Source organism: Argopecten irradians, chromosome 6, assembly GCF_041381155.1.
Source record: "Argopecten irradians isolate NY chromosome 6, Ai_NY, whole genome shotgun sequence".
Lineage (NCBI taxonomy): Eukaryota > Metazoa > Mollusca > Bivalvia > Pectinida > Pectinidae > Argopecten > Argopecten irradians.
In genome coordinates this window covers 34472149-34490171 of record NC_091139.1, presented here as the reverse complement: position 1 = coordinate 34490171, position 18023 = coordinate 34472149, and the positions used below count along the sequence as shown (strand labels likewise).

Sequence of the window (18023 nt, the reverse complement as noted above, 5' to 3'; positions counted from 1 at the left end):
TTGTAATAGTATTAGTCGGTACCAACGTCAGTAGACTTCTGATTACTATGACAATGTTTATTTGACAATCGATAAATCTAAATGTCATAGGGAGCTTGAACACCAAGAAAAATTATTTTATTAATACCTAATCCCGAAAGATTTTCTTTTCTGGTTCAAAACCTAAGGACAATTTTAAGTCGAATAGCATATTGGTTAAAAAAATTGAAGAATAACAATGAGATCAATGTGCGATCCTGCACTGTCGTGAATTGCTGCTTCGAGCCTCGTTTTGGCTGTCACCCAGAAAGGACTATTTGTTTTGGCAGCGTCGTTTACGGTCGTTTTGGGACAAACTCGTGTCGTTAATTTGGCGTTCGTTTTGGGACAAACTCGTGTCGTTAATTTAGCGTTCGTTTTGGGACAAACTCGTGTCGTTAATTTGGCGTTCGTTTTGGGACAAACTCGTGTCGTTAATTTGGCGTTCGTTTTGGGACAAACTCGTGTCGTTAATTTGGCGTTCGTTTTGGGACAAACTCGTGTCGTTAATTTGGCGTTCGTTTTGGGACAAACTCGTGTCGTTAATTTAGCGTTCCTTTTGGGACAAACTCGTGTCGTTAATTTGGCGTTCGTTTTGGGACAAACTCGTGTCGTTAATTTGGCGTTTAGACATAGGAATGCATGTTTGCCATGCATCTGATAGATTTGTTTCTTAATCTTAAATTTAACCTTACATAGTCTTAAAGGGACCGCAGAATCAAACTAAAAATAGATTTCAGCGAATGCCTTTTGGAGCAGATAAATTCAAAAAGAGGTTGATGGTACGAAACCTGCTGGATGGATATTTAGAAATAATCACCATTTTTTTATAAATGTTTATATAAATGCGTTGTCACTTTAAGATAATCAAGAGTGTAATTTTAGGTAAATTTAAGTCAATGTTTGGTGCGGAAATTTCTACAAAATGGCAAATCATACATAGATAATTAGTAGGATGTTATTTTTTATTTTATATTCACAGGTGTATGAGACTTCCTTCAGCGAAATCAGTATCATCAGTATCAAGGCCTCCATGCGAAAACGCCATTTAACCTGGACAGTACCTGGTAAATGTTAACATTATAACCTATGAAAAACGATGTGTATTTTTATCTTTAAGACAGACCGACAAATATTTAGTTTTGCTTATCATAGAATCTGTATTTCCATCAACATATAATAATCATTTACCTAGTATTGGCGCAGATTACATTTGATTACAAATATAAAGTATGACCACTCGATTCATCGGTCACAAACGATGCTCTATAGAGTGATGACTCGTGGGTTTCCGACGACGTACCAACATATAGTTTGTCTATTGATAAGCGACAAACGTATGCCATGACAAAGCTATTTCATATTTTATAACAAATAAAACAACTTCTTCTATATTATCATTTGTTTAACGGAAATGTTGTATTTATAACAACCATGTCATTATACAAGGGTGTGGAAATAGTCATTGTTAATTATTCACGAAATCCTTTCATGTCAAGTGCGACATTTCGATATACTTGCTTGACTACTTTGTTCAACAGTTTGATGTTTCGTAATTACTATAAAAAATCATCTTATTGTGAGCAGTATGCAACAGGGGGATGTTTTATGTCCGCGAAAGCACACCATACCTTTGGCGTTGCCCATGCTGATTTATCGAAACAGAATTCCTTGCCAAATTCCTGGAAAACATCTCCAAAATCACTTACAAAACACACATTCGGGAGTGACTTTACAGATTTGATTGATGCTTCTAAAGCCATTAAGACTAGTCTTAGACATGTAGTTGTAAATACGAGACAATGGTTCTCTTTGGACTCTTATCCCCATAGGAGCCAAAGCGGGACACAAAAAATAAATTTACCCTGCAGATCAATGAATCAAACACAACATAAAATGGGGTTTTGATGCACTTTTACCCATACTCGTATTCTATGGAGATATACTGACATGCTCTGAATAAGTCATTTATTCAAACAACGTAAACAGCTTCTGTTTCGAGAAATCGAGGCCATAGCGATTCAAAGGACCAAAGAGAAAATGATTAATTCATAAACATTTTTGGGATGTTTTTTGTTAATCTAGCATGGAAGTTACAAAAGATGTTCTCAATGAATATTATCAAAATATTTTAAGAATTTGTTTCCACTCTAAAACACTCAAGCCGTCCATTTACATGTACAATTGAACCCAATTAATTAAAAAAACTGTTATATTTAATGCTGAAATAATGCTGAATTAGGAACTAATTATAAACTCTGGTCCGACGTATTAATTGTGCTTTTACCTTGGTAATGTTACTTTATATTGGATTTGTTTTAATTTCTATTCCCAAAGGACTTCATTATAAGCAAGTTCCACTGTAATGTTGCCTTCTCAAACATACAGAAGATACAAACTGTAACGTCATTCATGATGTTTGTGATCGACATAAACCCAACACACTTATTAGCTTGACTGTATTCATTCTCCATCATAACAAGAACATGGTATACACAAAAATTGATGACATCATAAACCGGAAGTATCTTATTCAAGGGAGTGTCAATTATGGGGAGAAACCATTATTGTAGTTTCTGTATTATCGTTACACAAACATGTACCATTAGTAATAGCCTCATAGGGATATAAACTACAACATGAACTTATTTAGTTTTCATTAACTATACTCGTCGCTGATTCGTTTGACTAAAAGAAAGTACCTCATCATTTACACGATATAACTTTCTAAATTAGGATGTTTCTGTCCTATATTATTTATCTTACGCCGTATGAAATAATGTATACAAATGTAAATGATGACCTGACTATAGAGGCGATTAATTATTTAATAAAATTCTGACTAACATTAAAACTATATATAATAAGGCTGAATATAGGTGTACAATAAACTCACATACTCAGTAGTGCTGAAGTAACTCAAGACCCCTGCCACGTTTTGTTTTCATAAAACATTTGGAATAGTGATCTTCAGATATTGTGATATAGACTGTGAAGAACTGAAGAAGTAAAAACGCTGACATTGTTTCTTCTACATATAGTAGCCGTGGCTATTCTAACATTTTAAAACAGTTTGATTGAAGTCAAGAATGCGCTGGCAAATTTCATGTGGAAGGACAGACAAATGGATGGACAGACGAAAATTAAACTACAGTAAAAGATTGATAGGATCTTACATGGGTCTGTCAGGTGAATATGTAAGATTTTGGATGATCAACCAAGGCTTGACACATGTAAGATTCTTTTTCTCCTATACTTTAATGAAACATGATGGAAATGCAGTCATATAGAAACATTTCAAAAGCGGCGCCATCATAGGATCGTCACACTGGGTCAAAAATGACTTCGCCGACAATAGTCCCCGCATGTAATGATGACGTCACGTCATTGTCTAACGCGTGTGAGCTGTCTTTTCCTTACCCCGGGAAAAGACTACTAATTTGTTCCCTACCTAGAGGGTGTGACAACAAAATCACAACCCTAGGTGCAATTCCGAGGCTTGCCGAAGGTTGGACATTCAGGAATTCCCCCGAGGGTTGTGCTTTTGTTGTCACTCCCTCAAAGGTAGGGAATGATTCTTTTTCTCCCACATACAAAAGAAAAAAGGAGAGATAATAGCCTAACAGAAGCAATTTCACTGGGACATGAGCATGGTTCCATCGTCTGTACGTCAATATTGATGACGCCACTGATAATGCACGTCACGGTCACACCGCATGAAGTCATGACGTCACGTAATTGTCTTCGGGTTCCAAAGGTTAGCGTGCGCAATCTGTCATAGCCTAGGGGTTGACAGAGAAATCTCCCACAGCTAAAACCGATGACAAATCAGTGGATGGTGGGAGAAATAGTTATCTTTCCTAGTAACCGCGGGGTATCTCTGTCAAGTATGGGAGGCACGAAGTGTCTTGTCTATGACCACAGAGAACTATTCTGATTCCGTAGACAGAAAATATAAACACCATTCACTATAGTAACCTATGACTATGGTTACCAAGTATACACAATGTCTAAACAATAGTAACCTATGACTATGGTTACCAAGTATACACAATGTCTAAACAATGAACCTATTCAGTGTTTATGTGACGCTTAACGATGTACACCAACAATGCTGCTTTTCGATTATAATTACAATGTGCCAGATGCAGCTATGGAGGGTGACCGAGTAGTTAAGAGGTTCTGACATATTACCACAAAGACTCTTAGTCTGGACTGCAAATTCGAATCCCATTTGCGAATGTTGACTAATACTGACCGATGGTCAATTAAAATTCTTCGGTTTCCCTCTTCCTATAAACCTGAACCTGATTTCTTGATACAAACTTAAGTCAAAAACAGATGTAAGTCAAAGTGTTTCACGTCAGTTACATAAGGAGTAAAACTTACATCTTGACTGAATTCTTCACTTTTATTTCGAGAATGGTATGCTATATCTGTTAATATAACGTTAAACCGAAAATAAATATACAAAGGAGAACATCGATGTTTACAGAATTAAAAAAACATCGATATTTTCCTCTTTGCAATTGAAACAATAATTCGGCAACTATCATTTAAATAAGTGAGAAGTTCTTTTCATAAAGGTAATTTATCAACATAAAAGTACATATGTACATGAAAATCGCCGGAAATAAATAATATTGGAATTGTGATATTTGTGAAACCTTATTAGCAAAATATTATGTGGTTTTGATACCTGTTGATATTTCACTATGGTTTGCATCACCCTTGATGCCTGCAGTCCATGTTTAACTTGGGTTCAATGTACTAGTACTATCAATGTGTGTTTAAAACTTGATCAAGGCATAGAGGTGGCCTATGTCTTTATTATCATTTTTCTATTCATTGTCAAGAAGTACGTTTAACAACAAATAACTAACTCGAAATAGCAATGTTATATTTGGGGCAAAATGCACGAAAAGGCGATGTTTCGAAACCTTTGATGTTACTTACACTGTACTGCATTGAAATGATCGTATCTCTGTTATCGAGACTAGCATTAGTAAGACAACATTTTTGTTCACACGAACAAATGACCTAGTTGTGATGAACCAATCACATGTACATTTTTGTATATCGGGATTGTTTGCTCTCAGTTTTTATAATCAAAAGCGGATTCGCGGCGCAAATGCAAAGTCATCATATCATTTATGTGAATTAATACTTTCTTTATTCCGGTCCATACCAAGGAATGCGATGGAGGTCATTGTTTCCATGGTTACAATGAGTTTCCAATCCATTGACCAAATGACTTCCGGAAAACAGACAAAGAGATCATGCATTGTACTTGAGATATTTAGAGCGATGCTTATCAACTGCAATCGTATCTAAATAGTGTTTTACAGTAAATTACAGGCAATACGCGCTCAATACATATGCATTACCAATAAGAGCGTATTACAATGTCATGAGAAGACTAGAACTACATCGACCCATAATACATTGTCTGACATTTCTTCCATTTGCTGGTAAAACACACGGGGCATCAAACGACATTATTTATGCAGGCGATAAGCGTTGTGTTACTGATAAGAACAATTAGCAGAAGGTCTTTTTATCTTTTGTTTTATCAGCTTTGTTTTATCTGGCGTGGTCTTTTATATAGTCCATAAAACCAAGTTGCATGAGGCGTTATGTCATGAATCATGGTGATAAAGTTATGTACACTTTTAAGTAGGCGACCTTGTGTTAAATATAGTGATCACAACAAACTTAGCCATCTTTTTGTTCTGAGCATGCATTTCATAGCTATTCTTTTAGGCAGCCCTTTTTGATGGTATATTACATGATTTTGAATGCTTGTGTTTTGGAAAATGCGGTATATTGGTATATTGACTTCTATTAGTAGACAAAAGGTATTTGTAAACAACTGAGTTATTAATTCGGTATGCTATAACGGATGATTTACGATTCGCGAAACATCGACATAAATGTTAGATAGAACATTCAAGTGTACAGAAGTAAAGAAATGATTTTTACTGGATGCAATTCAATTTACTGCTGTATTTCAGTTGTTCGTCTGACCATGAAAAGATTTCCCCACATTTAGATCTTAATAAATAATATTCAGATGTCAAAGATTATAGATAAGTATACCAACTACCTGGATTATTTCAAAAGCACTCCTTTAAAATCAGTTCTACTGTGTTTGCGCTATCTGTTTGGAATAGTGCAGGTTTAATTTGTCAAAATATATATTTTTAGTGATGCTATTTTTGAATTTATCATATCTTGGTTTTCCATACAGTTTTTCTTTTGTTTTATTTTTTTATAATTTGGAAAAATATATATATATTCGTAAACGCAAACTAATATGCTATCAGCATTCCTTAATGTTAGTTTCAAAATATAGCAAATAGTCTATCAATGATTCAATTTAAATAAGAAAAAAGAAATATCAGTATTTTGCGTAGCGGATTCTCACAGTTTGCAAACAAAATTTCTTTCATACCCCGATGAAATTAAAAAAATAGTTACCTCAATGGTTTAACGAAGCGGTCAAGGCATAATGTTTATTACCATGAATGACGTCATGTGTCTGTGACGTTTCTATGATAAGGAGTTGTACTCGTGTATTTATTTCAATTTATGTCAATAATTTTGTAGTATCCTCACGATTAAGGGTATTGTCTTCGGTCACAACACTTGCTGCTATAGAACTACTCAGACTGGCACTTAATTCATTCCGGCCAAATTCGGCCATGTCTAAACGGTCAGTTTGATGGCAGTTACAGATATAATTGTAAATTAGCTTCTCCTGGGACATCTAATCAAACTGGTCCATTAGATATTGGACTGATCAGAGTTCGTGACTCATTATGCCCGGATACTAAGGCAACTGTCAACTGTGATCGTAAAACTGGGACCTATCAGAAAGATTCCCCATGGACGTGCCCTATTAGCATATAGACAAACATAAAACATTTCGTGAATATAACTTCTTAAGAAACATCAGAGATGGACATTATAATGATGTGAATCGATTTTTTGCGAGCTTTTGAATTCTTACCCGTTGACATGGCGTGAGGTACTACCAACGTCACTGAAGGACGTATTCCAGTTATATACGCTCGTCGGTCATAAAAGCATTACTGTGCCCCAAAATAATTTCATGGGTTTTTTTGTTTTTTGTTTTTTTAGTTTTTTTTGTTGTTTTTGTTTTTGTTTTTTTTTTTGCTTAGCGAAATCGCCACAAAACATAATTAGCTATAAGTACATGTACAATAGAGCATTTTACCTACAAATCGCAAAAATAAATCATGGTGTAAAGGTCGTAGAGCATGAAAATGCGAAATAAAGAAGCCCGAAAAAGTTGATGTACACTATATGGTGTATATATACTGAGAGGTTTCGATCGTGAATATCCACATTTGAAAAATATTTGGCGACTGCATTTGAAACCTTCCTTTTTTCTTATAATCAACCTTTTTCACAATATTAAATCATCGTTCGTTCTTGGCGAGAACGATTTGAATCCACTGGTTGAGGTTCCGTTCAAAAGAATTTTTCATAGTTTAACATTGTCATGAATAACGGCTATTTGGCGAGTAGAAAGTAGAAATAGTTTAGGGTTTTCACGGTGAGTTTACTGTCAATAAAGTCCTGCACGTTCAACAAAGCATGATATTATTACAAACATGAACGTGTTAAGTGAAATGCTTCTAAGTGTTCTTAGCATCTTAGCAGTCATCATTTGATTCGTTTATTTATAAATTGATCTCTCCGCGAAAAAAAAGTGCCATAGATATGACAACGCTTATCAAAATGACATTGGTTAGTTGAAATATGTTTAAGTTAAGTTACACCATGTCGTTTCCTCTCATATAGAAGTGAAGTTAATTAACAATATCCTAGAAATCTTTCATCATTTTCAATAATCTGGTTTTGTATCAGAGGATATAGGAGACCATTCGACCTATTGAAAAGAGGATGATTTTAACAGAACGTACTCGAACCATCATGCTAGTCTACTTTATCGCACATGTAGTGGCAAGTAGAAAATGAAGCAGAAAGATGTGCTCTACAAATGTCGGCTTATCAACCTATTACCCAAAGGGATGAGTGGCATTTGTTTTTTGTTATTGCTTATTGAGTATGTTGGATTCTAACCATAATAATTTAATTGAAGTGAAATAAGTAATTCATGATTTACGTACAGATATCTAGTTTTATATCATGTAACAGTTTTACACAATAGTTTGTGTTGTATTCTTGTGGCGCATGAATATAGATACATAATAGAAAAAAATACCATTAACCAACTTTATTTCGTAGCTACAGAGATTAAGTTTCGCGCATTTAAAATTAAATCGAAATATCTTTCAATGTACAATTGTGTACGAATTGTGGACGATATAAATTCTCGGTGATAATCTTTCGGGAATTTACCTTGGTTAGCATTTAAAGTAGTATTTCTCTATCGCGTTTGAGACCTATTTTAGGTTAATATGTTTACAAAAAGTTTACTTTTTTCCGATTTTTACTACATTCCACATGAAAATGTGATACGAATTAAGAGGATGATCTCATTATCTCCTCTATGTCTGGACCATGAGGAGACACGAGTTAACTTGATAAACATCTGGTAAGTAAGCGTTGAGTAAAACATCATCTAATTATAACTTATAAACAGGTTGTTAGATCTACCGAGCACGAGGTCGTGCTCACGTGCATATTATTTTTATCAGAATACCTACTGTAATGGGTGCAAATGCTTATGCCCTGTGGCGTTTACCTGTCCTGTAGCGAGTGCGGTGTGAAGGACAACTACTAATGTTAGGTCTATTGATATGCATATTATACGAATATACCAATGTTGTCTCCCACACATTGTTTTTACCGGTCGTTTGACTTGTATGGGTTATGTGATGACGAAATGAATTATTTAATGGAATGACCGAACAATTTGAAATAAATTATTCTGGTGATCAAATATCATAAACAGCTTCTCATAACGTATAGTATTTCGGATGGCACGAATGGTATTTGATATCTGACACTCGCGGTAAACAAGCTATATAGATCGACATATGACACGATTGTATATGTTACAAACGTCACAAACTGTTAATGCCATTTATGCATTATTTGTGTTTCCTGTTTCATCTGTATGATGAGTCAAAGAGAAGTGTCAATTTCAGACTTCACAGGTATCTCAAGAAAGACCTCTCAATTTTGCTTCACAGCATAAAACAAGACATTCTGAAATACCATTTATCATGCCGATTGCATCACGAATTTCTTTCTATTTTAGTTATTTTGCATAAACAAACATCACACATATTCTATTATTGAAATCGTCAGCAAAAAGAATACAAAACTTTTTATAGTTTTTATAGTAGTTTTCTCTACATTAACATGTAAAGATTAATTGCAATTTTCACATTTTTGATCAAATGCAAATTAATCAGCAAAGTGAAATTAAAGTATGCCCAACATTATACCGACAGAAATGTTCCGGATTTCTAAAGCTCAAAAATAATACCCTAAATGTTTCAATAAGAATGAAGAAAAGTAAAGTTAAACCTAAACGATATTATCACAAATACATGAATCCCATTTATCATACATCACGAGGTGTTGTACTCGGTAATGATTCGTTGCACTTTCATTTATGTCGAAAACATCTCACTTTACCATGCTAATCATTTTGGTTCACTATGTTTTCAGAAACAGAAATGAGCGTTGTAGAACGTTAATCTAACATTTTTAGATATATGTTTGGTCCGCAAGCTTGCCAAAATAAACAAGTTAACAGTGTTTATTTGACGAACATTTGAATTTGTCTGAACCAGTAACATATTTGCATGCAGATATACGGTAAATAAATGAGTCAGATTCTTGTCGCACTGCTTGAGGGCAGATAACTCAACACAGCACCCCGTAATTTAATCAATTAGGAGCAAAATTCAATATCAAATTAAAGTAACACGCCGGCGTGTGTACATGAAAGTTTTGGCCAAATGCCACTATTGGTAGGACGAAGCATGTGAAATTAGCTTAGTGTTTTTTTGTTGTTTTTTTTTCTTGTTTACAGAAAACTTTCAGTTAGAAAAATAATCACAGTAGAATTATTAAATCAATTACGCTGATTTAACTGCACGCTTTACGTTGATTAATTATCATGGTTAATAATTAAACAACGCCTATCTTCATCGTATTATTACACATACGTGAATAATGTACACATACATTGTACGTGAATAATGTACATACGTGACTAATGTACACATACGTGAATAATGTACACTGCTAAGGGTTTTGAATTCCCTTAATTGTTATGCCAACTTTATACCACACGTATTTATATAACGTTAGGCATTAAAGGTGAAAGTAATGCATGGCTAGATGAATTTACAAGGTTTAGTAGGATACCGAGTGGTATTTTACTTCTGAAGCATAAATGCCTATTCAACAAATGTACTCCCATAACACCTGAAGCTAATATAGAATACAAATTACTAGTTGTATATATTCGGACTATGTGTTTTATCATCAAAACTTCATCAATACGTAATATTATCTAATTATCAATCTAAAGGATTAATTTAAATTTGCTGACAAACTCACTTTAAAAACTACCTATCAAGAGATCCAATGTTTAATGGCGGGTATCCTTAATTACAGATCGATAAACTCACTCATGAAGTGACAACAAATCCACCTTTTATTTTGTGATTCTGTTTTATATAAAGTCTGTATGTCTTGGGAAAATCAACGTCTGACTTAATAGTTTGTTCTTTATGCAATTTTTGCGAATGGTATTTCACCTCAGGGCGTGTCATTTATCACAATTAAAAACTCGTCTTGACACGCAGCCATCTATGTTTTCTAAAGTATGGAAAACAATAGCCATAGCGTCTATTTTTATGAATTTTCAAAACTAACCAAATTAAGTAAAATACCATATGCAACAACTGTCAACTGTGTCATCTTGTCGACAGACTGCCCTGTAACAGCGCAATACTATAATGCTCTCTTATATCAACAATAACATCTCATTAAGTCACTCTATACTGACCAAGGTGAACCCGGCACCGTACTCCCATAACGCCTGGTACTAATAAGGAATACAGATTACTAGTTGTATCTATATCCTCCCATAGGAGACTACATCAAATTGTTGTTAAACTCTACTTTCACCTCTGCAACGATTGCGACTCCACTTTAACTCTTTGAATAAAACGTTAGGCGATTCTTTTTTTTCTAAGAATACCTTTATGTTTATAATGAATATATGTTATCAGGCACTACAACATGCTTTGATTTAAAGTGATATTTTCATGATATCGTTGTAATGGTGATTTAAGCTGAGGTTTGGAATACTTAAAAGTTTCGCTGAGATCAGGAGAAAGACTGTTGATTCTATACTGCATTTGTATATATCAGCCTCAACTTTTTGTGTATTCGGTTGAAATGTTAATGGGTCACTGCTTCTAAAAATAAAAATAGAACGCACGAAAAATTATACAAATCACGAAACAGACATCCTGTATGACGGCATATCGGTGGCCTAAATCACTTCTCTGACTGACCCGGCGTCTCCAAATGGTTCCCCGTGTCCATTAGTATCCATCAAGTTCTCTATCGGACCATCTTAATTGAAGAAAAGACCGGCCCCACGCTGACGAACAATCTGACCTCTGACCCCTATCTTCGTTTCTGTTTTATCCCTGATAGACGATATCGCCTCATTGCTTTGTCAGTTTTTAGTAATGAAACCAGGGAATCAATGGGAACTCTCTTGGGATCAACTAATCAGAGTAAAGGTCGAGTGAAATTATACGTTCTTGTCAGCGTAAATTTCACTTTCTGCTGAATCAATCAAACGCCTTTTATTTACAAAGCGTTTAGAGGGTATTCCGAGAGCGAACAAAACATTTGGAACTTACGCTTTGTACTAAAAAAAAGTCTGAATTGATCTTCATCAATCGAGCGAGAACATGATATACTTGTGTAATCACACATATATCCCATTTCGTATGTTTGCATGTTAATCTTCTAATCTTAATTTATCTGAGATTTCGTTGAATTTACATAAAAACGACAGATTATTGATAACTTGCAATGGACATGGCATATTTACAGTGCTATATCAATATTTATCCGGATATAAGTACAGTACTATGGGCAATAATCAATTCCGGTCCCGTGGACTTTGATTATAACAACTCTTTAATAAGTATTTACTAGCGGTGTATAGAGCACTGCGAGCTCTGGGGGGACACCATTCCATATTTCATAGATACATGTACTAACAGGTTTGATAGGTTCAGAAAAGACAACGTAGTTTTCTTAACTTGGAATTAGTATTCTCATGTCAAACCACAATGGAATGCTTTTAAAAGAAAAAAAAAGAATGTTATCAAAAAGTGGAAAAATAATTATTATTATATAGCATCTAACTTAATAACTACAGTATTCATTGTTATTTCGTTATATAGGCAACATTCGTCAGTTCCTGATTTCAATATGAGATTGTGACTTGTGAAAGTGAATTTGTACCAATAGCCCATCATTATGTGAAATCCTTTGACACGGAACTGCTCTAAGATAAATACTAAGTGAGGTGTTGATCTATCCTAATGGTGTGTACATACTGGCTATAAACGGTAGCAAGGAATATTTACACTATTGACCAGCGCGTATCAACATACAAAATGAAAACTAAGAAGAGGTCAGGAGAAGGAAAAACAGTTAAATTGCATTTAGGTGGTATCATACCAGATTATAGTAAACGTAATCATTTTGTGGTTCTAACACAATTTACACATATTGTGACCGTTTGACCGAACATTTATCCAAATCAACAAGCTAGGCCGCTTATATCATTACCAGCAGTCGTATGTGGCATACATGTGTATTGTAATTAAACTGTTTGTCTTTATATTTTTGTGTCTACAACTTCGAAGCGACTAAAAGACTGAAAGTTTCAAACATTACCATTTTACTAGTAGCTACATCAAACCATCAAAAACACAAATAACTAAATCTAGCCAACATTTGAGTCTCATTAACAATAGCCAATATTGATCGAAAAGATAAATTATTTACTCTGAAATCATTCCAATTATCGTGCCAATACAAATTAACACATTCAATATGACCAATTGCATGTGAAAATACCATGATTGATCATAAACACAGTCGTAAAATTTCTTCGTTGGCGAAGGAAAATGTTATTTAGCTTTTGTCGACATCTTTGCAATTCGAAATTTAAATGAAATTATCAATTACATAATCAATTATCTTTGGCAATGTAGAAGCCGAGTCGTTTTGCATGTGTCCAGTAAGACACCATTTAGTAATTTATTGTGTTAGTTCCTAGCATTAGCTAATGTTAGTTTAGAATGGCAACCCGTGTATGTTTGTGATGAGATCGTTTATTTAGGGAGTCTATTGGATATCCTTGGTTGGCCACGTTGAAGTAGCTTAATTTCGAACCTGGGTTATAATATAGTGACAATACACTAAAATAATTACCAAATAAGACGTATAGCATAATAGGCATATGCAATATTAAAATAACAAAGCCATTGTCAAATGATAAATGAAGGAAACCACACATAGACACCGGATTATGATGACGCTTGGGTTTTCATATAATGTTGTCAAAACATTAAATTAAACTAAGAATAAACATTGGTAAATGTGGAGAAACGTTAATTGTTATCCTAGTTATAATCCAATGTATAAATAGGTTTCTTTCGCAGAGAGCTCTGGATTTTATTTAGATGTTCGGCATAAAGGGGTATGAATTTTGTGGAGATAATACAGTCTCTTTCCTAATGTGGACACTGAAGTTCGAAATAATTTATCTTTTTTTTTTTTTTTTTTTGTATTTTTTTGTTTTTTTTTTTTTTTTTTGCAATTCTTATAAATTTCTGGCCCTATTTATCTCTTCGAGTCCAAGTAGCAAGCGGAATTTCCATCGAGGAATGCGAGTTTTCAAATTGACGTAAAACACACCCCATCGCGCGTACATCGTGACGTGAAATGTACACGCATGCGTTTTGTTTACATTATGCTGTCAGTGAAGTAATGAATACCTACCAGGTTACCTTTCTCTTAAACAAGAATTCTGAAAATAGATTTATGATCTATTCTTTGGAATTTGCGTGTCGTCAATCTGTTACAAATTAATAAGTATATAAAGACAAATGTGAAAACATACAGGTGTTAACAGACAGTAATCTCCGAGTCATTGATCAAAACAACACTAGAACCACGAAGCACATGATACATTCCGAACGGATGATTAATTAGCCAGAATACGTCAAAAGTCGGTCGTCCAACATTATAGCATAGATATGTGTTAGTGTGTATATGCTAATGGTCTTCAGTCACTGTATTCCAATCCCCGTCCGAAAACCGAATGACTAGTTTGCAAATATTATTATTTAGAAGAAATATTTCACAAATGAAACTGGAATGGTTTCACTGTTAGGCAAATAGCAATTTGTAGATAGAACAACATACTAAATAACTCGAAGTTAATTAGAGATCGTGGTAAAACTGAATATATACGGACAAAATGGTCAGAATCAACAACAAAATTTCGAATTAACAATATATTCGAGTGAACGATTTCGAGTTAACAAGATTTTATCAGTGATTCGTTAGTAGCTTTAAGTAAGATCTAATACCAAAGATGATTTCAATATTCAAAGATTCAAAGTCAGAACTGATGTAGATTTGTTTTTCTCATTATAATCACATCAACAAAACACTTAATTTGCTAGCGATATTTTGGGAACTATTTTTGCTGTCCAAAAGTAAATTTCTTTCAATTAAATTTGCTGAGATCGACAAGCCCCAGGGCAGATTAAACAGCATTTAATTGATTGGTTTTGGCTTATTTGCAGAGCATACAGATTTTTATACCAAGAAATTGATTCTGCTTTTGTCATCAAATTGCATTCCTGTTTGATGCCTTTGTGATATATGCAAGTGGACTGACACCGCCCTGTACTTTTTTCACAAAAACAAACTATATTGCTATCAAGGATTTATTGTTTTAAGATTGGAAGTAAATATATGTTTCATTTCAATTACGGAAGTAGTTAAATATATATTTATTTTGAAGTAAAAATGTGTATTTGATGCTTTATTGACACATCAAATGTCTTTCGGTGTGAAAATGTTTCATTATAATATCATGTTATCGGGTGGTGCAATGGTTAAGCTCACTCTAAGACCAATTATAGGTTTGCATTCGAATCGTCAAAAGTGATTGTATGAAGTTATATAATTTCCCAATCGAAGAAATATAATTAAAGTAAAATTATAAATTATCTTCGTCGTTGTAATGGATGTTGCTATTGTAAGATATCTAGAATTGAACTTAAATGTTAAAATATCATTATTTCATATACGACCTTTTTATTAATTATTGCGAGTAAGTGATTTGTTTAAATAAGCAATTGCAGCAAATTGCAATTATACTTTAATAATGTCACCATGCACCATGACACAGAGGCAAATACAGAGAATAATTTTGATCTAGTTGATATTTTATATACAATGATAAGTGTATGATAACAGACATTTCCCGGAAGATGAAATACACTGCTCATACTTACAGGCGTTTTCACATCTGAAGTGTCGTAAACAAGAAGCGGAAGTCGTGTAGACTCTGCGAATGTCGTGGCTGCATTGATGAGGGAGCTATTACCAAGGGCAATCCCTATATCCCAAACACCAGACACTGGTTGTCTTGTGAGACCCCTCAGGTTTTCCTGATAATCAGGACTACCTTTGAACACCTTCCAGCTAACATTCACTCTATTTGGATAGATGTTTTCCTTGAAATGTCTCTGAAATGTTCCGTAACACATGCTTTCTAATTCCTGATCACAAATTCCTAGAATTCTGATTTGGGAACATACACCGCAAACAAAAACCACTAAAGAAATAAACAAGTAATCCAGGGGTATTGTTAATCCACAAAGATCGCGGGCCATTTTGGTTGGAGCACGTTATTTCCATTGCTTGTACAAGTGCACCCTCTACTTAAACTCCCTTTGTTTGGAACATAGTTAAGAACAAGAAGTATTAAGAAGTAAATGTGTACTTCCATGCTGCGCGCTAGTGACAACGTATGTGGTACCGCAATACACTAGCAGGGCCCTGGTCCTGCTCGCCACTGTTCTGACATACATCTGAATTGCTCTCGAGTTGTCAATGACGCGATACCTAAAATCTCTCTATCACATATACATCTTATTGGATTCGAAACTGTGTCTTTATATTGAGAACCGTTCCATTCAAATAGATGGTGTTGACAGTTCTCCAGATTCAACGTCTTCATATGTTTCCTGGTAGTACTTTGGCGCTAGTTGATTAAACAGTTAGTCCTGTTGGTGGAAACTGCATGGACTCATTATACAGAAAATGGTTCTTTACTGTTATCAGTAGCTTCGGATAAATTGCATAGCCGACCTGGAAGATTTCATACATGTTAAATAGACCTCTACTGATTTACCCAGACTCTGGGTATTGATGAGGCAATCCATAGATCCTTGAAACGATTTCTGATTCTGTCCACACTCTTCACAATAGCTTTATATGCTCTAAGCTCCTATTGCAGGTGTTTCAAATACAATGAGTTCTGTTAATTTACCTGAATACTAGCACGTGCTGAACGCGAGGGTCGATACATTCGGAACTCCCTCGGGAGGGATGGGCGTTAATGAGCAGAGAATGGAAGCAACAGATGTCAACGACCATATGTGTAATAAATCGCATACTGAAAGCCTAGATCAGCTTTGCCATTCCATCAAATCCATTAAAGCGATCGATAGATGATTGTATTTAAGAACCAAATAAAAATGTCAGCAAAATGTAAGATATCGCAGTGCATATCCGTTACTTTATCGAAGATCATAGATATCTCATCATAGTATCGTAACACTGCACTCATGCATCGTTCACTGTTCATTAGCTGTCAGTTGATACAATAACCTATAGGTTCAATTTCAATATGTACTTTTCCTGGACGTTGAAAAGTTGTCCTAGCTTTTAAACTAATTCGCCTTTCATCGATTGGTTTATATTATTTTTGATAGCTATCTTCACGTAAGTGAACATTTTCCATTAGTCATTGCCCAAAGGTTTCTGTCTTGGCCCGACATAAAGTATGGGTGTACATGTTATCACAACAATAGCTTCCATCGTGCTGTCTGTAAGAAAAACAAAAAAAAACATCACGCGGAATGACTAGTTTTAAATCGGAAACGCCACGAGTTCTGTGATTGACTAATATGTACGATTCGTCATAACTGCAGAATATCTATGGGGAAATGACCTAATCTCCATCTGTATGCATATCCTTCAAGCGTGATTGAGGAATATTCATATAAATTCTGATATAGATATTGACTGGTCGCTATATTAAACAAACTTCCGTCATGTTTTCATTTCACACTCGTTTGCCGATTTTCATCAAAATTTGCCTGCTATGCCAAGATGACGGTTTGTGACTCTGATCGATACGCTACTGGAATAGGACAAAGGCGATAGCGGTGGTCTGGAGAAAAGTAGGACAGGGAAATTAGGGAAACCGGTGGCATGGAAATTAGTAGGATGAGAAAACAAGGGAACCCGGTGGCATGGAAATAAATAGGACAGGGAAACTAGAGAACGGTTGGCATGGAAATAAGTAGGACAAGAAAACTAGGGAAACCGGTGGTCTGGAAATAAGTAGAACAGGGAAACTAGGAAAACCGGTAGCATGGAAACAGGTAGGACAAGAAAACTAGGGAAACCGGTGGCATGGAAATAAGTAGGACAGGAAAACTAGGAAAACCGGTGGCATGGAAATAGTTAGGACAGAAAAACTAGGGAAACCGGTGGCATGGAAATAAGTAGGACAGGAAAACTAGCGAAACCAGTGGCATGGAAATAAGTAGGATAAGAAAACTGGGGAAACCGGTGACATGAAAGGCGATACTACGTCACTGTAATTGGATAGTTTTTGTACAATAATGGTCCAGATATTAGTA

General features: G+C 34.9%; 1 protein-coding gene across 1 annotated transcript in view; it reads right to left on the bottom strand.

The window, feature by feature from the left end:
- The window catches only part of LOC138325711 (glutamate receptor ionotropic, NMDA 3A-like), a 50713-nt gene extending 34115 nt beyond the window's left edge, over positions 1-16598 (bottom strand). The window contains exon 1 of the mRNA XM_069271546.1: positions 15603-16598. Coding sequence (XP_069127647.1) covers positions 15603-15983 — 381 coding nt within the window. The 5' untranslated portion in view covers positions 15984-16598. The remainder of the gene's footprint in view (positions 1-15602) is intronic.
- Between the last annotated feature and the right edge of the window lie 1425 nt (positions 16599-18023).